Source organism: Megascapheus bottae, chromosome 3 (assembly GCF_031878675.1).
Source record: "Megascapheus bottae isolate mThoBot1 chromosome 3, mThoBot2.hap1, whole genome shotgun sequence".
Classification (NCBI taxonomy): Eukaryota; Metazoa; Chordata; class Mammalia; order Rodentia; family Geomyidae; genus Megascapheus; species Megascapheus bottae.
The window spans coordinates 60,360,447-60,381,005 of NC_143511.1; the positions used below are offsets into that span (position 1 = coordinate 60,360,447).

The 20,559-nt window shown below is 43.9% G+C and overlaps 1 protein-coding gene across 4 annotated transcripts in view; it reads right to left on the reverse strand.

Annotated features, from left to right (window-relative positions):
- Positions 1-3,119: 3,119 nt before the first annotated feature.
- The window catches only part of Gne (glucosamine (UDP-N-acetyl)-2-epimerase/N-acetylmannosamine kinase), a 43,590-nt gene continuing 26,150 nt past the window's right edge, over positions 3,120-20,559 (reverse strand). For 3 of the 4 annotated variants that reach the window (XM_090330256.1, XM_090330259.1, XM_090330258.1), the window contains exons 6-12: positions 17,776-17,863; positions 11,933-12,143; positions 10,629-10,758; positions 10,078-10,299; positions 9,053-9,235; positions 6,548-6,664; positions 4,823-5,265 (exon numbers count right to left, since the gene is read on the reverse strand). In XM_090330256.1, coding sequence (XP_090186382.1) covers positions 5,030-5,265; positions 6,548-6,664; positions 9,053-9,235; positions 10,078-10,299; positions 10,629-10,758; positions 11,933-12,143; positions 17,776-17,863 — 1,187 coding nt within the window. In that variant the 3' untranslated portion in view covers positions 4,823-5,029. Of the gene's footprint in view, positions 3,616-4,822; positions 5,266-6,547; positions 6,665-9,052; positions 9,236-10,077; positions 10,300-10,628; positions 10,759-11,932; positions 12,144-17,775; positions 17,864-20,559 lie in introns of those variants that run through there. The other variant, XM_090330257.1, reaches the window with a different exon arrangement.

Genomic DNA, 20,559 nt, shown 5'->3' on the forward strand with positions numbered 1-20,559 from the left:
CTGTAGCTTGGAAGCATATTTAAAGGGATGAAGAACTGATTCTCATCTTTTCTAGGGACCTCTACCTCCCTCTTAAACTAATACAGCTCCACATTTCTCTCTTCTGTAAGATTCTGTGGAAATTTTTGTTTGAAAAGTGATAGTAACTAAAAGTTGACTTGTGTTGCTTCCCAAAGACCACCTGTGAATTCTCTCACCAACTTAAGACATTTTCTCCAAGGTGGCTTTGTCATCCCTTAGTTTAGGGTCTTCAATGGTGTATTTCCCCAGGAGTCTGTCTTGGTGTAGTTTGTCATGAGACTTTACCATCCTTTGGACTCAGTCGGTGACCCTGAGTCGGGACAGCATGTGTATGTGATGAGCCCCATTCCTCAATTCCCACAGCATACTTGGTTCATGTTTCTACTATAAAATTCCTTCATCTAGAGTAGTAATACAGTTCTAGACATATGTAGTCACTGAAAAAAGACATTGCTAGCATATAGTCTCCTTGCATATGTCCGCTATGTGAGCAGGGAGCATCTGAGTTGAACAGTGCAGATTGCAGTTCCAGAAAGCTGCACTAGAACATGAGTTATCAGCCAACACACTGTCTCACGTGTTCATTCTCTGCCCTCAGAAAACCTGTGTAGAATGTGGCATTTTTTGTTTTAAGCAATTAGTCATTGCAGTAACCCTTCTCCTGTCACCTGGTGTTTATAAAGTAGAGATTAAGGTAAACTCCTGTAGTTGTATGCTCAGAAGGCAGGTTAAACCTTGCCATGGTCAAAGGAAAAGTCCACCATCTCTTGACTCTTAGTATTTGCTTGGGGAAGGGCTTCTTTGTTCTTTTCTCAGCTTTCTAGTGAACATTCCCATGACCTGAACATTTCTGGCCTGTTTCTCTTCAGCTCTCTCTGCATTTTAAAAGCCAGTCAAAATGTTGAGATCCAAAGGCCATGTCCTCTCCTGAACCCCATAACCCTCTGCATGGCATAACTTCTTTTGTGTGTGTGCCGGTTCTGGGGCTTGAATTCAGGGCCTGGGTGCTGTCCTAGGCCTTTTGCTCGAGGTAGTACACTATCACTTGCCACAGCTCCACTTCCTACTTTGTTGGTAGTTTAGTGGGAATGAGTCTCAAAGACTTTGCTGCTGGGTTGCCTTTTTTTTTTTTTTTTTTTTTTTTTTTTTTTGCCAGTCCTGGGGCTTAAACTCAGGGCCTGAGCACTATCTTTGGACTTTCTCAAGGCTAGGGCTCTACCACTTGAGCCACAGCACCACTTCCAGCTTTTTCTATGTATGTGGTACCAAAGAATCGAACTCGGGTCTTCATACATGCTAGGCAAGCACTCCATCACTAGGCCATACTCCTGGCCCCCCAGGTTGGCTTTGAACCGGGATCCTCTTATCTTAGCCTTCTGAGTAGGATAACAGGTGTGAGCCATCAGCACCCAGCTATAACTTACTTTCTTAGTGCAATTTTTTGGAAGTCTTGCCTCATACCAGATGAACGTCTTGAAGGAGGATGTGTAATTTTTAAAATGTAATAAGGTTTTATATCCAGATGGAGACATGGTTTGAGTGGTAGAGTACCTGCCTAAAAGTGCAAGGCCCATGTACAAAAACAAAACAAAACTAGACAATAAAATAATCTAAGTCCCAAGGCAAGGTCATAAAAGCAACATAGCTTACTGCTAATTAGCTGGACCACAATAGCTAATAACTGAACTACCTTGTAATAAGCACTACCTTGCTGGGTACTGGTGGTTCAAACCTGTAATAATAACCACTCAGGACACCGAGATACGAGAAGCTTGATTCAAAGCCAGCCTGAGCAGAAAAGTCTGAGACTCTTAGCTCCAGTTAACCAACTAAAAACTGCAAGTGGAGCTGTGGCATTCAGAGTGGTAGAGTGCTAGTCTTGGGCACAAAAGCTCAGGAATAGCGCCCAGGCCCTGAGTTCAAGCCCCACAAACAACAAATATAAAAAGGCTTTTCCACAATGCTACCATGCAGTGAGGGAGCTCAAAACCAGCCCATCTATTTGCACAGAGAAATGCCAGTTCAGTTGCTAGATACTCCCTACTACCTGCTATTTCAGTACCAGCCACTATGTAACTACAGTGCAAAGACTGTTTCCTAAACTCCTTACCCACAGAAACTATAAAAGAGAAAACAATTATTGACACTTTTTTTGTTGTTAACAGATGTAACAGGATTGTTTCTAACAGCTACTTATAGGATAGAGCTAGCTGGTGGAAGATAGTTCAATGGGTGCTCAGTCTTTAGTTCTAAACTTTTGTTAAAACAAGCTGCTTAGCTAGGTGCTGATGGCTGGCTTCTGTAATCCCAGCTATTCAGGAGACTGAGGATCATGGTTCAAAGCCAGCCCAGGCACAAAAGCCTGTGAAATATCTCCAGTTAACTGCCAGAAAACAGGAAATAGTACTGTGGCTCAAAGTGTTTGAGCACTAGCTTGAGCTGAATTTACTCAGGGACGGAGCCCAGGCACAGAGTGCAAGCTCCATGACCAACCAAAAGAAGGGGGGGGGAGGGAGGGGGAGGGAGGGAAGGAGGAACAAAGAAGTGACACTGGTAGAGCACTGCTAGCCACTCGGACAGCATCCAGGACCAGAGTTCAGGCCCCAGGCTCAACTAAAAAGCAACAAAAAAATGTACTCAACGCTGGGAGTTTGGCCTAGTGGTAGAGTGCTTGCCTATCATGCACAAAGACCTGGGCTCGATTCCTCGGTACCATATACATAGAAAAAAGCTGGAAGTAGTGCTGTGGCTCAAGTGGTAGAGCTCTAGCCTTGAGAAAAGTCCAAGGACAGTGCTCAGGCCCTGACTTAAAGCCCCACAACTGGCAAAAAAAAAAAAAAAGTACTACCTGTCTTACATAACTAATGCCTCTGTACATTACCTTTACCAAAAAAAAAGGGTAGTAGAGCTAAGCTAGCCTTGAACAGAAAAGCTCAGTAATAGTGCCCAAACCCCATGATGGACAAAAGATAAATAAAAAGGAATAATATTAGGTGCTTCATGTTATATAACCTTTAGAAATCCATTTAAATCTCTTCTGGAAAGAAATGTTTTGGCTAGTGAGTTAAAAAAAAAAAAGACAAAATACAGTATTGTTGAAATAGAACAGGGAGATTTTTTTTTTTCTTTAGAGTTTGGCTCAGAACAGTAACATAAAAATATTTACATTAAATAAAGATGTGATTCAATCATATGTCATAATCTGTCAGAATATATTAGTCTTTCCATGGGTTTAGCAAAACTAAGAATTAGTTTTTAACTTGGTTCCATCCTTAAGTATTTGGCACGAAACATGGTAGTAATGCAGTTGTTTGACGTACAGTGATGATGGATTTAACCAAGGAATGACTGATGCCTCTTTGTGTACCACCTGCCCCAGACACTGCCACCTGGGCAGCCAGCATCCTACCCAGCAGTCGCATGGGATGTCTCCCAACAGTAGCCAATCAGTCCCGACGTGGGGGCTGGCAGAGTTCTTGGAGTCAACCAACCTGTCCTTTAACCTTAACTCACCAGGAAGGAAATCATTCAGTATTGAATTCTTCAGCTCAATTTATGTGTCAGCTCTGAACGATACATTATAAAACCTTTTTCCTAAAATAAAAAAATGGAAAAATATATGCGTATGCTTTTTTAGATCATTTAAAAGTACTATCACTAGACCAAATACTGTTCTGGTGAGGAGTATAGCAGAGAGGAATACTGATTAAGTTCATAGCTGACGTACGACTTTGGGAATAAACAGTCATTTGCAAATTAGATATTCTTGTTAAAACTTGGTAGCCTAGAGTACATGAGGACCTACTGCATTTAGAGAGTCTTTAAAATAAGTCTGGCTTATCAGAAAACACAGAAGGACCTGGAATCATACTCTAAAGCTCTGAGTAACTCTGAGTCCCATAACTCTGAGTAAGGAACTCACACTCAATCTGGGATTTATGCAATTCAGATATCTACGGCACAGGTTGTGATGAGGTATGAAGCACCTTTTGAGAGCCCGGGACACAGTAGCACTTAGTAAGTTGTAGCTGACAGTCTTCCAGGTGGGAATTAATAGGCAGAAATTTGAAGTTTTGTATTTTGCCATCAATAAGAAGGCACAGATTATTCCTTAGTCTGAATCCAGATTCTCGATCTGGACTCCAGGTATGAAATGTACAAACACTACCTTCACAGATTTTCTGGGGGTCACAGCAACATAACATGGGAGGCTGCTAAGGAGCGGTGTTCACCAGTCGGTAGGGTATATCTTAGGACAGCTGCCTTTCAGAGGCTCTAAGTCCCTAAGAAGATAAGGACAAGGTCACTAAGGCCTTTACAATTCAGATCCCTAAAGTCTTACAAGTTCCACTACAGTAAAATGCCTGGTCAAAAGACATTTGGGGTGATAGCTTGATTGCAGTGATCTCAGGTATATACATTCATCAAAACATCAAATTGTCCACTTGAAAAACTACTTAAATAAAGTCAGTGGGAAGGAAGTGTATGTAATCCTTTCCTGGGAAGATTTTCTTTTGTCCTGACTGAATCTCTTTTTTGTGGTCTGAGTCTAAAGAAGGAATATTAAAGCTCCTGTCCTGAGGAAGGCCTGGCGTCTAAATGGCATGTTAAGAAGTGGAATCTAAAGGCTTCCTGGTGTATTTTTGTAGCGCAGGATGTTGTGACCAGAACTTAGAGTTTGCACTAAAATGATATGTATGTACTAGGAAAACATAAAGAAAAACTGCAGCTACAGAAATGTGCATGGGCAAAGGGAATTTCTGAAGAGAAGACAAAAAGCAAAAACATTTGGCTGCCAATGTCACCAGCAATTGTCAATTTTTTTTTCTTTTTTTGCTGCTACTGAGATTTGAACTCAGAATCTTACACTTATTAGGCAAGCACTTTATCCCCTGAGTCAAGCCTCTGGCACCAAATTTGCTTTTTATCAAGAAATGCTCATCTGAAAGAGAATGTGATTCCTCCAGGGAGCCCTTAGGTCTTAGTCCATGTCCATTCCTGGGAGACCTTAGTGGATCCTGCGAGTCGTGTAGTCCAGAACCATGCTGGCAGCACCAAGAAGAGCAGGGTCAACCAGGTCTGACACCACCACGTCCACATCCTGCACCGAGGGCAAGGCTTGCTGGCGGATGACGTCTTTGACAATGGGGATATAATGACTGGCCAGGACTCCAGAGAGGATCACGAGGGAAGGATTCATCGTGTGGAGGATGTTCACAACTCCAAGTCCCAAAGCCGTCCCAGCTGTGGGAAAACAAGCATGTGAGCTTCTGTGAGAGTTGCAGATGCCAAGGACAAAGCAAGAAAAGGGCCAGCAGCTAGTAATGGCTATGTACATTCAGACTATGGTGGAGGCATGATTTTAAAGGCTGCCTGTGATTTAATGAATTATTTTGAGCGAGTCTCACTATGTAGCCCAGGCTCATTTCCAGCTCACAGTGATCCCTCCTGGGATTACAAGTGTGTACTTGCAGCTTTTTTTTTTTTCTTTTTAAGACAGGGGCTCCCTGTGATGCCCAGGCTGACCATGAACTCCCGGCTCAAGCTATCCTTCTGCCTTAGTCTCCCAAGTGGCTGTGACTACAGAAGTCTGTCACGATTTATTCTTACTAAAAATAATATATCTTAAAGTGAACAAATGAGGAAGGGAGCATGAAAGCAGGGAATAGTGGCACACAGCTGAGACTGCAGGGTAGTTGAAGTAGGAGGACTACTTGTGCTCAACCCAGATCTATCTGCCTTCTACTATGATACCTGAGCTCTAGAGGAGAAAATCCCCCACTCTGCAGATGCCAACTAATGCTCTCTTGTTTTCCCCTGATCTTACAGCTCTTCCTTCCATTCCACCTTAGAACCACCTTGTGAAACAAAGGTGGGGGTAGAGGCTTAGGTGCAGCTCAGTGACAGGGCATTGTCTAGCATGCCTAAGGCCCTAGTTCTACTCTTAAAAGTCCATATACTACATATAATCTCGACTATTTAAAACTGTATAAAAAAATGAATAGACTGGAAGGAAATTTTTTATTTTACCACTATCAGGATTTGAACTCTGGGCCTCACACTTGCTCAACTGGCACTGTATCACTTGAACCATACCTCTAGCCCAGCTTTTTCACGACTATTTTGGAGATAAAGTTTAGCAGCCTCAAGCTGGCTTAGAACCTGTATTCTCTGGATCTTGGCCTCTTGAGTAGCTTTCGGGCATGAGCCCCTGGTGCTGGAAGGAAATCTGAATAGTTGGTATCTAGGAATATTAGAACTCTTTCTGTATTTCTTAAAATAGCCTATAACATGAACAACAGTGTATTTTTTTAGTTACAAATTAAAACTTGTTTAATTAAATTGGCAATACTGCCAAATATTTTACTGCGTTTTCTTTTCCTTTTTAAGTAGGAAAAATACCTCTGAATAGGTAATGCAGAGGACTGACAAGATGGACTTCCCCTCTGAGAAACAGGACTCTCTACAAGTTCTGGGATATCCAGGCCTCCCTTCTACAACACAGATACATGGGCCACAACCTCACCTGTCCTTAGAATGCTCTGGGCCTTTGCGTTGCCAAGTTTTGCAGCCTGGATGAGATGGAGTGCACCCACCGCTTCATCTTTAGGTACCGACATCCCTTCCACCAAGAGCAGGTCCTCTGATGAAGTGAGGAAAAGCAATTGTTAGCGAGCTTGCAGGCCCCTCCTCACCTGCACCTGCTGGCAGTAAGTCTCAGCCAGGTTCACACATGTGCAGAGCTGGCTCTCCTTCCAAACATCTCTCACTGCTCCTGGTTATAGTCTACAGCATGCCACCCCAAACAGCTAGTCTTACCACATCCTCTTATCCACCCTTCTAAGCTCCCCTTTCTTCCTTCAGTCCTTAAGTATTCTTGCCCCACCCCTCAATTATCAACCTGCCCTGAATTTCAGCTCTTTCTTTCCTACAAGATTGAAGGAACAAGCCCAATACTAGTGGCTCACACCTGTAACCCGAGCTACTCAGGAAGCTGAGAGTTCAAAGCCAGCCTGGGAAGACTCATCTCAATTCAGAAAACCAGAAGTGGAGCTGTGGCTCAAAGTGGTAAGGAGTTAGCCTTGAGCATAGAAGCTCAAGGATTCTGCCTAGGCCCTGAGTTCAAGTCCCATGGCTGACAGAAAAAAAAAAAAAAAAACGGAGGCAACAATACCTAGGGGTAGATGACATAAATGCCATAAAAATACACTGCTAGCCCAAGTAAAAGTCAAATAAGCAGTAAGCATTTCTGTCAGTATCTGAGTCTCTGTCTGGCAGTATGCTGTGGTTTAGCTTAAGTCTCCTCCAAAGGCCTAAGTGTCAGAGCTGAGTCACCAGCCTGCGGTCTTCTGCTTCAGAGAAGCTGGGCATAGTAAGAGTGTGTTAGGTCATTGGGGACATGTCCTTTAAAGGGACATGGGATCCCAGACCTTCTCTGGCTTCCTGGCCACCATGAGGTGAGCAGGCCTCTGCTGCATGCAGTGTGCTTCATGTGCTGGGCAGTCACAGGCCCAAGGCCAACAGCTCCAGCTACTCAGAGACTGGAACCCTGAAACGGAGCTAAAATAAACACTTCCTCTTTTTAATTTGATGACCTCAAATATACTATCACAGTAACAGAAGGCTGCCTCACACATCAACCTGTGGCCCAAGCCACCTGTGCTGCCAGGGCCCAGGGCTTAAATTCAGGTCTCACACTCTTGCTCAGCTTTTGTGCTCGTCATTTAAATCACACCTCCAATCTGGCATTTTGTTCCTACTGCAGAGATGGAGTCTTGCAGACTCTTCTGCCCTGGCTGGCATCAAGCCTAGATGGTTCAGGTCTCAGCCTCCTGAGAAGCTAGGATTACAAGTGTAAGCCACTAGTGCGTGGCTCTAGATCTATTATTCTCAGGGATTAAAGGAAGAAAATCCCCAATTTTACAGACTACGACCTAAATACCAATGATGCTACTGGGCCTCAGAGCCAACTGTGTGTGCGTTCCCTTCCCTCCCTCTTTTCCTCTCTCCCTATTTACTCTCCTCTGCCCTCTTCAGATTCCCAAGCTATCCAACCAGAAAACTGATCACTCTCGACCTGACCCACTTTGAAGCCATCCTTTATTAGACTCCCACTCCCCACTGAAACAAGGTTACAGTGTATGACATTCAGGACCATGTAATGTGTAATGGTTTCTCTGACCAGCTGGCCCTGGCACCTCTCTTCTTATACAACTCCCTGTCTTGCCACTTCTGCAGAGGTGTCCCCTCCTGTGCCCAGAAGAGCTCCCTCGACACCACATCTGCCTGGCTAATTCTACATTGCCTGATGCTGAACTCTCAGGATGGCTTCCTGGCACTCCCTTCCCAGCGTGGAGAGGTGGAAGGAGCTCTTGTGTCCTCCATGCATGCAGCCACATTCTGCCATGTTCATAATGCATTATGCACACTGTGCTATATGTTACACCAAAGCCACACAGGAGTGTCCGAGGAGGGGAGTGAAATGGTTGGAAGTTCTAGCTTCAGGGTGTAACTATCTGGAGTTTCTATTTTATTTTATTTTATTTTATTTTTTTTGCCAGTCCTGGGCTTGAGCTCAGGGCCTGAGCACTGTCCTTGGACTTTCTCAAGGCTAGAACTCTACCACTTGAGCCTCAGCACCACTTCCAGCCTTTTCTATATATGTGGTACCAAGGAATCGAACCTGGGTCTTCGTGCTTGCTAGGCAAGCACTTTAACCACTAGGCTAAGTTCCTGGCCCCCGGAGTTTCTATTTTTGTGCTAGTCAAGACTTCAACTTCTGAGCTCTTTTATGCTCAGGAATAGCACTCAACCACCTGAGCCACAACTTTACTTCTGGCTTTTTGCTAATTAGAGACAAGAGTCTCGCAGACTTTGCTGCCTATGCTGGCTTTGAACCATGATCCTCCGATTTCATTTTCCTGAGTACCTAGGATTACAGGCTTAAGCCCTGGCATCCAGCTTGGAGCTTCAGCTTTGAAGTACTTGTCTACCATTTGGTGACTGGCTTCCTCAGGGGAAAGATACCAACCATCATGCAGCTTCTTTGCTTCCCTCTGCAAGGCCATGCCAGAGGCATAGGCTTCAATGCACCCATGGCTTCCACAGGAACAGTCAGGCCCGTCCAGGGACACAACGAGGTGGCCTAGCTCTGCAGCGCAGAAGGAGCTGCCGTGGATCAGTTCATGCTGGTGGATGATTCCACCGCCAATGCCTGCGGGGAGACAGAGAACCATGACTGTGTCTCCCCAGTAATGCTTTTGAATGCGAGGCCTAGTTAGTGACCATTTTCCTAGACAGCTGAAGCTTTGTAAACACTTGGACTTCATTCAGTGGCATTCTGCAAGCAAATACTTTTGGCAAGCTGATGCCCTGTGGCCCAGCTATGATTTCACACATTGGTGTGGCAGACAGTCGAGGGTGTGTAGCTGCCCTTGTGAAGGTGTCGGCACACAACACCTGCTTCTGTGCACCAGGGTCTTCTACACTAAGGTGAGTGCTACTTCCATTATGGAGGCCCAGTGCCCCAAGGAACTCATAGCCAGGGGAGGACGGAGCCAGCAGACCCAGTGGACAGCTCTGTTCTCACTTTTTGTTGTTTTAACTCATGGCCCTGCACATATGCTCATCAGTTGCTCGGCTACTTGTGCCATGCCTGCAACCTTTTAAAATTTTTATTTGTAGGGCCCATGCCTGTAACCTCGCTACTCATGAGGCTGAGATCTGAGGATTATGGTTCAAAGACAGCCCAGCAACACAAAATCCAAGAGACTATCTTCAATTAACCAGCAAAAAGTCAGAACTAGAGGCAGGGCTCTAGCCTTAACTGAAAAAGCCAACCCAGTTTGAAGCCCTGGGTTCGAGCCTCAGTGTGGGGTGATAAAACAAGAAGCTTCAGGGAAAAGTAAATAGTGCAGGTAAGCTCCTGGGAATTTAGAAGAATACTTTTCTGAGGGTGGCTCAGAAAAGACCCTGGAAGGCTGGGGTAGCGTTGTTGCTGCCTGGCTAAGAGTCACAGACACATGTCCCCCTTCTAGTTCCTGAAGCAACTCGTACCTGTGCCTGTGATAAGTGTGACAAAGTTTTCTAGTCCTTTCCCTTGGCCAAATTTCCTTTCTGCCATGGCTGCACAGTTGCCATCATTGTCCACCCACACGGGGAGATGCAGCGTGTCTGACAGGGGCGTCCTGAGGTCCACAGAGTTCCACTCCTGTATTAGTTTGGTTGAGTGCAGTACAATTCCTTCCTGAGGATTTACACGGCCTCCTGTGGAAATGCCTGTGCTCCGTCACAAACACAGAAGACAATTCTAATTAGCAATCTCAGGGAAGCAACTTTCTTAACCAACAGCAAAAGTTAGTTCCTCCGAGACCTCCTAAACACAGGCATTAATGAGGTCTGCTAGAACAGTCAGCTGGTTTTCAACTCAGTCTGTACTTTGCCACTGCATGGGTTTACAGAGTTCATATTTCTCCCAGGAGACCTCTGCTTGGGACCCAAAGACACCCTGGCACCACCTGCACACAGCATGATATTGAGTCAGCATCAGAACTTAGCACACTGTGTCCATAAAGACGAACATTTCTTGGATTCATAACTTATCTCACCTACTCCCAAAATTCTGCAGTTCAGTTTCACAGCTTCTGCCGCAGCTTCCACACACATCTGTAGGATTAAGTTGATCCTTTCTTCATAAGTTTTAGGATTGAATTGAGTATACTTCTTCACTATTTCACCCTAATGAAGAAAAAAAAAGATTAAGATCTGTCTGTCTGGACTTGGCTGAGCAGCATATAGTGAATCTAGTGGCCTTTTTCTTTCTTTCTTTCTTTTTTTTTTGGTTACTGTTATTTATTTATTTGCCAGTCCTGAGCTTCAGCTCAGGGCCTGAGCACTGTCGGACTTTCTCAAAGCTAGAGCTCTACCACTTGAGCCACAGCACCACTTCCAGCTTTTTTCTATGTATGTGGTACCAAGGAATCGAACCCGGGTCTTCGTGCATGCTAGGCAAGTACTCTATCAATAGGCCAAACTCCCAGCCCCTCTAGTGGCCTTTTTCAATTAAGCCAGATATTGCAGGAGACAATGCAGAATATTTAAACAATGACTTGGAATAAATCCAGAAATCTAGCCTTACTAGGTAAATTCAGCAATGGTAACTCCCAAAGAACCCTTCTCCGGTGCCAGTGTCTGTAATCCTAGCTACTCAGGAGGCTGAGATCTGAGGATCACAGCTCAAAGTCAGCCCAGACACTAAAGTCCAAGAGATTCTTATCTCCAATTAACCACTAGAAAACTGGAAGTGGTGCTGTGGCTCAAGGGGTAGGGCAGTAGCCTTGAGCTGAAGAGTTCAGGGACAATGCCCAGGCCCAGGCCCAGGAGTAGGGCTATAGCCTTAAGCTGAAGAGCTGAGGGACAGTGCCCAGGCCCAGAGTTCAAGCCCCACAACTGACAAAAAAAAATATTAAAGAGATCATACTTTAGCCAGATGTAGTGTTTCTTGCCTATACTTCCTGCACTCAGGAGGTAGAGGCAAGAGTATCTTGAGTTCAAGACCAATTTGAGCTATATAGTGAGTCTCCGTCTCAAAAACAAAGGGTCCTAGGCCAGGAGTTTGGCCTAGTGAGTGCCTAACATGCATGAAGACCTGGGTTCAATTCCTCGGTACCACATACATAGAAAAAGTTGGAAGTGGTGATGTGGCTCAAGTGGTAGAGCTCTAGCCTTGAGAAAGTCCAAGGACAGTGCTCAGGTGCTGAGTTCAAGCCCCAGAACTGGCACCAAAAAAAAAAAAAAAAAGGATCCTTTTGTTATTCTTTCAGGTTGACAAAATTTCCCTGTTTAAATATATTGAACTTTCATTATCTACAGTAATTTTAATACCCAGTTAAGAGCTTAGCAGTGGCTTTACCTTCATGCTCACTATTCCAACCCGGAGATTTGTCCCACCAAGGTCAACAGCCAAGGCACTCAGAGTTTCAAGAATGTGGTCAATATCTTGAGAGATATTCTCTTTCACGGGAGGAAAGCAAAACTTCTTTTGTAGTGGCTCTTGAAGATCAATAGATTTGAGAAACTTCAAAATCCTTGGAACTGCATTTCCATCCCCATAGATCTTTGAGCTGCAATATATATAAAAAAAAAAAAGTCAATTAAATTAAATGCTTCTAAGCTGGGAATATAGCTTAGTGGTAGAGTGCCTGCTTAGCATGCATGAAGCTCTGAGTTTGGTTCCTCAGTACCATGTAAACAGAAAAAGCCAGAAGTAGCACTGTGGCTCAAGGAGTAGAACAATAGCCTTGAGCAAAAGAAGCTCAGGAACAGAGCCCAGGCCCAGAGTTCAAACACTAGAACTGGCAAAAAATTAAAATTAAAAAAAATTAAAATGTTTCTGGCATACATGTTGTGTGATGTTGAGGGAACAACTAAACAAAATCTGAAAGTTCAAGTAGGAATGGTTTGTGCTTCCTTTTAAAATAACTTCCCCGGGGCCGGGAGTTTGGCCTGGTGGTAGAGTACTTGCCTGCCATCACAAAGACCCAGGTTTTATACCGCATACACAAAAAAAAGCCAGAAGTGGTACCGAGGCTCAAGAGCTCTAGCCTTGAGAAAGTCCAAGGACAGTGCTCAGGCCCTGAGTTCAAGACCAGGACTGGCAAAAACTAAAAAAAATAATAAAAGTAAAATAACTTTCCTGGCCAGATACAGTGGCTCATTCCTATAATCCTAGCTACTCAGGAGGCCGAGATCTAAGGATCCTGGTTCAAAGCCAACCCCGGCACTAAAAAGTCCTAGAGACTCTTTTCTCCAATTAATCACCAGAAAACTGCAAGTGGCACTATGGTTCAAGGGGTAGGGTGGTAGCCTTTTGCTGAAGAGCTAAGGGACAATGCCCAGGCCCAGAGTTCAACCCCCATGACCAACAAAATAAATAAATAAAATAAAATAACTTCCCTGGGTTGAAAGCATAGCTCACTGGTAAAATATTTACTTAGCATACACAAGGCCCTGGGTCCAACCCCCAGTACCACAAATAAACCCACAATGTGTATAAATACTTACACATATACATACGTATTTACAAACATCATACACAGGATAAATAATGCTATATAATTTTACCTGTCAATTAACTTAAAAAATCATAATTATACTGAACTAAATAACAATTGCTTCAGCGACACAGTCACTAAGAACTTGCATTTGTTTTGTGCTCCTGTTTTAGAAGTCTTATTTACATTTTGAAATAGAAAGGGAAGATAGTCAAAATTTATAACTAAGAATGCTCATCTAGACCATTTTTCAGAAAATCAATTATGCTATTTTGTAATTCTTACAAAAAAATCTAATTAGCCAGGCATGGTGGCTCATACCTGTAACCCTAGCTACTCAGGAGGCTGAGATCTGAGGATCCTGGTTCAATGCCAGCCTGGGCACAAATGACTGTGAGACTCTTATCTCCAATTAACTACCAGAAAACTGGAAGTGGGGCTGTAGCTCAAGGGGTAGGATGGTAACCTTGAGCTTAAGAACTCAGGGACAATGCCTCGCCCAGAGTTCAAGCCCCAATGACCCACAAAAAAAAAAAAAAAAAAAGCGGGGGAGGGAAATGGGGACAAAAACATGAGAGAAGGTATCAATGTGTGAGAAGTAATGTACCTACTGCCTGATGAATGAAACTATAACCTCTCTATGTTGGGAGCCGAATGCAGGGTCAGGCTGGCCAATGAATCTGCATCACCAAGCAAGATAACCACACAGAGAAATGAGCTGTCTTGTATAACGCCTTGCCTATGAAGTTTGAGCTATATCGTCGGTATTGTGAATCACTTTCTGCTGAGACTTGGTTATCATTATGTACGAATGTGTTATTGCTTTATCAATCTCTGCTGAGACTTGATTATCAATGTAACACCTGACAGGTTCTTGTTTTGTAGAGACTATATAAGACCAGAACGGGAAATAAATGACCGCTGCATTCTTAAGCTTACAGCCTCAGGCTGTAGTCTTGGGCTGTGGCCCTCCCGACCCCATCTATTGTCTTGTCTTTTTCTTTTCTCATCCTCACCCCCTAATCAGGTATCCCGCCTTGCTGCAGGCTGGCTCCAGCAAGTGGCGCCGGAACAGGGACCTGAAAACCTGGGACAAAAGTAGAAGATCCCACTGTAGTGAGTGAAGTGAGTTAGATGAGGGCGAGGGCGGGAAAGTGTATAGTCGGGAGTAAGAAATGAGACAAGGTAATAGCCCCACGTTCTATGTGCAGGCCCCTAAAGGAAAGGCCTCCGGAGATAAGTAGGAGTCGGTCGACCCCCCTGTATGTCTTTTTTTTGTTTCTTCTAGAAAGTGCACTGTGGGCATAAAACAGAGAGGAAAAGCTGGACACAGTAAGCTCTCTAGACCTGGGTGGTCAAGGCACGCCTTGAACCCTTCTAGGGTTCTTGTCCATAACAGGGCACATCTGAGAGGACATGTGGGTTTGAGTCCCACCGGCAAGACATGTCTAAATCTAATTACTATCAATGTCTGGTTTTGCTTTCCCTTTTGCTTGAGGCAAGTTAGGATGGCCTCCACCGGCCGGCTACCAGGGAACAGAAATCTCCATAGAGGAGGCATCCCCTGAGTTCAGGGCCCCATGGTCTTTCCGTCACTCTGACAGTTTAAGGCCAGGCATGCCATCAGAAGTTTGGGAGTTACTTAAATGTCTCTGCTTCTCTGTTGATCTGTATATACATGTTTTTCCTTGTGGTTTTTATGTGTGTGTGTGCGCATGCATCTTTGAATTTCTGGGGAAAAAGTTTTGGCCTCACCTGGGGTAGGTCTCAGGCCCGGTACAGCTCTTCCCACTCAGCTGCAATTGAGGCAAGTCCTTTTTCTTAATAACCTGGCTGAGGTGATAATCTGGAGACAATTGGTGGCAGGACATAGACATCAGTCTTGGTTCCCCCAGGTTTAAAACGCCCGGAAAATGTACGGCTGATATTAATTTTGTGCGCTTTATGAATGTGTGTGTGAATGGGTATGAGTGAACATGTTTAAGATTAAATTGTCAACATGATGTATAAAATGGAAGAATTTATACTTGAAACACAAAGGCAATTGGGTAAATCTAAGTCTAAACTTCAAGAAAATGATTTAGGTTTGAATGTTTCCAATGTCTCAAAGGATTATTGAATTGTTTTAAAGAGGAACTGATTAAAATGATTTTTCTAAAGATTCTGAACTCTACATTAAAAAAAATCTGGTATTGTAATGCATAGAGCTGTTTACATTGTAAACACTGTATCCTGTTTAGCCCAGAGGCATTAGGGAATTTGGAATATATTTGCTTGAGTTAAAGTTTGGAGACAAGTATCAGAAATTTAAATGTGAATTTATCAATGTCAGAAACTTTGCCTGTCTTTTAAAACTGTTTAGATAAAAATGACTGCTTAATTGCTATCTCAGCTTGCTCTTGTAAGTTTCTTTATAGCAATTTCCAGCAGGCCCATGGAGAAGGGCAGCAGATCCTTATTCAGAAGTTTGTGGACCTGAAGCTGTGTCCCCATTGATCTGTATATAGGCCTACATAGGTTACTGAAGCATTGTTAGGTTTGCAGAGATTAAGTTCCCAAACAATCAAGAAAATGCCTTTGCAAATGGGTGCTAAGTAAGCTACACTGTTGTAGCCAAAGAAAAGGTTTGTGCAGTTGTTAAATGTTTCATATGATCTCCAGTTTGGAGTAAAATTTTGCTCATGATATGTAATCCTGGCAACCCCTTGGTAAAATAGGCTAAGCTTTTAGGGTCCCTGGCTAGGTATAGAGACAACATCCCTGAGTCAGCTTGAAGAAGTTCCAGAAGATGGATCTTCGCCCATCAACCCCCTTAAAATGAAGGGACCAGAGTCATTTTTGGAAAGTAAGACAGGATAAATTAGAGGCATGGGGAACAGTAGCAACAGATGTGCAAAAGTAGAGGCTGCACTTGTGGAGAATGATTACAGGTTCAAGTCTTCTATGCCTGCCTAGAAAATTCTAGCCTCATTTAAAGCAAAACTAGTTACTAAAAGTTGTCATCCTGGAATCTCAGCCCTATATTGTCCTGAAAACCAATGGGATGCCAGCCTGCAAAAACAAGTGTGCTCAGGTAAAGCAACCAGGAAATCATTGGAAGACTTCACCAATGTCAGGCACAGATTGCTTTTGGTCCCCTAGGTTTTTGCAGCCATCATAGTGACTCTGGATGGGTGAAGGGAATTTTCCATCCAGTGCTGAATAGCCTAGAGGTGAGAGGTGCTATATGTAAATGAGGGCTATAGTCAAAAAAGAGAAAGTTTAATAATGAAAACCTTTGGAAAGGAATTGAAAACAGAAAAATGGCTTTTTTGTCTTCTTTTTTGGCACTGGGCATCGAACCCAGGATGTTGCACTTGCTAGGCAAATGCTTTGCCACTGAGCTACATCCCAGCCCAAAAAATGACTTCTTATGGATAAGAAAGGATCTGGAAAGAATTGTCTTAAATGTTCTAAAATGGGAGGAAGACAAATCCTAGAGTTCCTGTATGTAGTAGATGGTATGAGCACGTCTTGAGAATGGAGTTTATCATACAAACGTATCTCTAGATTTGTGTTCAGCTCCATAGACAAATCATTGGATTTGAACCGGCACCATCACTTAACGTTGAGATAACACAGACCGCCAAAAAGCTGTTTGAACAGTCTCAGCACTATGTTCCTTCCTTGAACAACTTAAAAGGCTGATGGCCTTTGTTGGTCCAGGAATGTTGCTTACAATTATTATTTGCCTACCTTGTGTGGTGGAGATCCTGCAAAATATGTTACTAAACCTTGCAGATCAACTCCATAAAATCAGGCTCCAGATAAATGAGTTTCCCCTGAGAGGAATTGCAGCCAGGGATGGGTTCGAGGGGATGCTGCTCTGACCAACCTAAGACAGGGCCTTCAGCTTGATCTGAAGAAGTTCCCATGACAGGTAAGACAGAGTCAGCAATCCACCCAACCTAAGACAGGCAGATTCTCTTCTTTAAAGATGGGGGAGATGTTAGGAGCCTAGCGCAGGGTCAGGCTGGCCCATGAAACTGCAACACTAAGATAACCACACAGAGAAATGAGCTGTCTTGTATGACGCCTTGCCTATGAAGTTTGAGCTATATCATCGGTATTGTGAATCACTTTCTGCTAAGACTTGATTATCATTATGTACGAATGTGTTATTGCTTTGTCAATCTCTGCTGAGACTTGATTATCAATGTAATACCTGACAGGTTCTTGTTTTGTAGAGACTATATAAGACCGGAACGGGAAATAAACAGGCACGACAGTCTTAAGTTTACAGCCTTAGGCTGTAGTCTTGGGCTGTGGCCCTCCCGACCCCATCTATTACTTGTCTTGTCTTTTTCTTTTCTCATCCTCACCCCCTAATCAGGTATCCCGCCATGCTGCTGGCAGGCTCCAGCACCTCTATACATTATCCCGACCAAAAAACAAAACAAAACAAAATGCAAAAAAAAAAAAAAAAGTTTAAAACAATAAAAAGAAAGTCTAATTAGGCTAAAGAAGTATTTCATAACAGGATCCCTACAGTCATTAATGGAGACAAAAATTTTCCACATGAGAAGCGTGGGCTGAGCCCACAGTGGGGGTGTTTGCCACCTGTCTCTTCGGTAGCCAGGGAAGCTCTGGCTGATGGCTGATCAGTGACTACCCACAGCTTTGTGTGGATGGCTAGAGGGAGATCCCCACCTAGGAAACTCACCAAGGGTATTGTTTACCAAACTGCAGGTGCAGCGCTTGCAGTATCTTGTCTTGAGTGTCAGCATCCCGGACATGAAGGACATTCTCCCCTGGGTAAATCCAATGACATCACAGTGATTTACAAGTGTGACTATCCCAAGAATAACCAAGCCAGCAGTGTGCTGGACTTTCCATTTAATACTGAATCCCAGCACACTGCAAAGATTTCCATACAGGAAACACTTAAGGACATTAGAGTCCTGTTTTTGTTTGTGGTCAGTCATAGGGCTTGAACTCAGGGCCTGGGCTAGCTTAAGGCTAGCTCTCTGCTAATCGAGCCACAGAACCACTAATGACCTTTTATGTGGTATGAAGGAATCAAACCCAGGGCTTTGTGCATGCTAGGCAAGCACTCTACCACTAGGCTATGCTCCTGGCCCCTAGACCCTTAGAGTCCCATTTTTTGTTGTTGTTTGGTTTGGTTTTGGTTTTAGTTGTAGGCCTTGAACTCTGAACCTGGGCACTGTTGAGCCTAAGCTCATCAGCTCAAGGCTACTGCCTTACCCCTTGAAACACAGCACCACTTCAGGTTTTCTGGTGGTTAATTGGAGATAAGAGACTCACAGTCTTTAGTGCCTGGGCTGGCTTTGAACTGGGATCTTCAAATCTCAACCTCCTGAGTAGCTAGGATTACAGGTGTGAGCCACCACACTCAGCTTAAAGTCCTGTTTTTTAAAAGCAAATTTAAAGTCAATTTTCAAATTTCAATAGGCCATGGGCAATGTGGCAATATTATATATCTCTACCTGGGTCATGATTACATGTTTTAGGGTTGAACAACAGTAAACAATTACTTGATTGAAAAAATGTAATATCAAACAAAATGCATTTAAATGCTTTTCGTGCTGGCTTTGAACCATGATCCTCAAATCTCAGCCTCTTAAATAGCTAGTATTATAGGTGTGAGCCACCAGCACCCAGCTTAAAGAAATACTTTATGGGGGCTGGGAGTTTGGCCTAGTGGTTAAAGTGCTTGCCTAGCATGCATGAAGACCCGGGTTCGATTCCTCAGTACCACATACATAGAAAAAAGCCGGAAGTGGTGCTGAGGCTCAAGTGGTAGAGCTCTAGCCTTGAGAAAGTCCAAGGACAGTGCTCAGGCCCTGAGCTCAAGCCCAGCACTGGCAAAAAAAAAAAAAAAAAAAAAAAGGAAATACTTTATGGACCTCAGCAGTCTTAACTTTAGGTAGGATAAATCCAGTAACTAATACCGCTTTGTTATCAAGGGTATTAAAGAGTGATTCAGGTGATTGTATTTCTTTTTTTTTTCGGTCGTGGGGCTTGAACTCTGGGCCAGGGTGATATCCCTGAGCTCTTCAGCTAAAGGCTATCGCTCTACCTCTTCAGTCACACCCCCACTTCTGGTTTTCTGGTGGTTAATTGGAGATAAGAGTCTCATAGACTTTGGTGCCTGAGTTGGTTTTGAACCGCGATCCTCGGATCTCAGCCTCCTGAGTAGCTAGGATTACAGGCGTGAGCACTGCACCCAGATAGGTGGCTGTATTTCTGATTTGCTATGAGCATTGAGACAAGATGTTCCCAAAGGGGCATGGTACAGTGTGACTGCTGATTCAGCAACAGAGAGCACTACATTCAAAAGTACCTCATTGGGCTGGGAATGTGGCTTGGTGATAGAGTGCTTACCTAGCATGCATGAAGCCCTGGGTTCCACTCCTCCGTACCCCATAAAACAGAAAAGGCCAGAAGTGATACTATGATTCAAGTAGTAGAGTGCTAACTTTGAGCAAAAGAAGCTTAAGGATAGTGCCCAGGCCCAGAGTTCAAGCTCCAGGCCTGACAAAAAACAAATTACCTCGGAGGTGGGAGTTTGGCCCAGTGGTAGAGTGCTTGCCTAGTGTGCACAAAGGCTCAGGGTCGATTCCTTGGTACCACATTCAGAGAAAAAGCTGGACGTGATGCTGTGGCTCAAGTGGTAGAGTTCTCATCTTGAGTGCTCAGGCCCTGAGTTCAAGCCCCAGGACTAGCAAAAAAAAAATGTATCTGATCTACACCCCATCCTGTTACCCACTGATTTTCAGGCAGTCTGCTCCTCTGAGTTCTGCAGCACAGTGCCTTCGCCAGCTGTCCCCTCTGCCCTCTCACCCTCCACAGCACACCTTGTCATTCACAGCTCAGTTCAAGTGTTATCTCTAAGAGGCCTTATTTTCTTTAACCAATCTAATGGAGCCCACCATGACACCCTTTGCTACAGTCTACCTGGCACACACAAATCCTGGCATTTTTCCTTCCGTTAGTGTGTCGTGTCTCTACTCCCACTAGAGTACCATATTCCTAAGACCTCATGTTGTAAGCCGAGTTTACTGTACGATCCCAGTGTGTAGTACATGGCAAGTGCTTACTATTTCCTCAATGAGGGTGAGGGAATTTTCATCACATGCCTGCTAATCTTGTCTATGGGGAGCAAAGTACTACACCGGGAGTAGGGGAAAGTTAGAGTGGCAATTAAGAAGAATGGAGAAAAGGCAGAGCTGGAACTAATTTCTTCGATCCTGGTGCAGTTATTTTTCATTAGTGATATACTTTTTCTCATTAGCTACCGATATGCATTTGTATCTAGATACTGTTACAGCTCATTGAGCACATTCATTAATAAGAATGTGCCAGACATTCTTTGTACTTTAATTATGGTGTATGTGTGCCAGTCCTGGGGTGATCTCAGGGCCTGGAATCTATCTCTGAGCTTCTTTCATTAAGGCTAGAGTTTTACCACTCGAGCCACAGCATC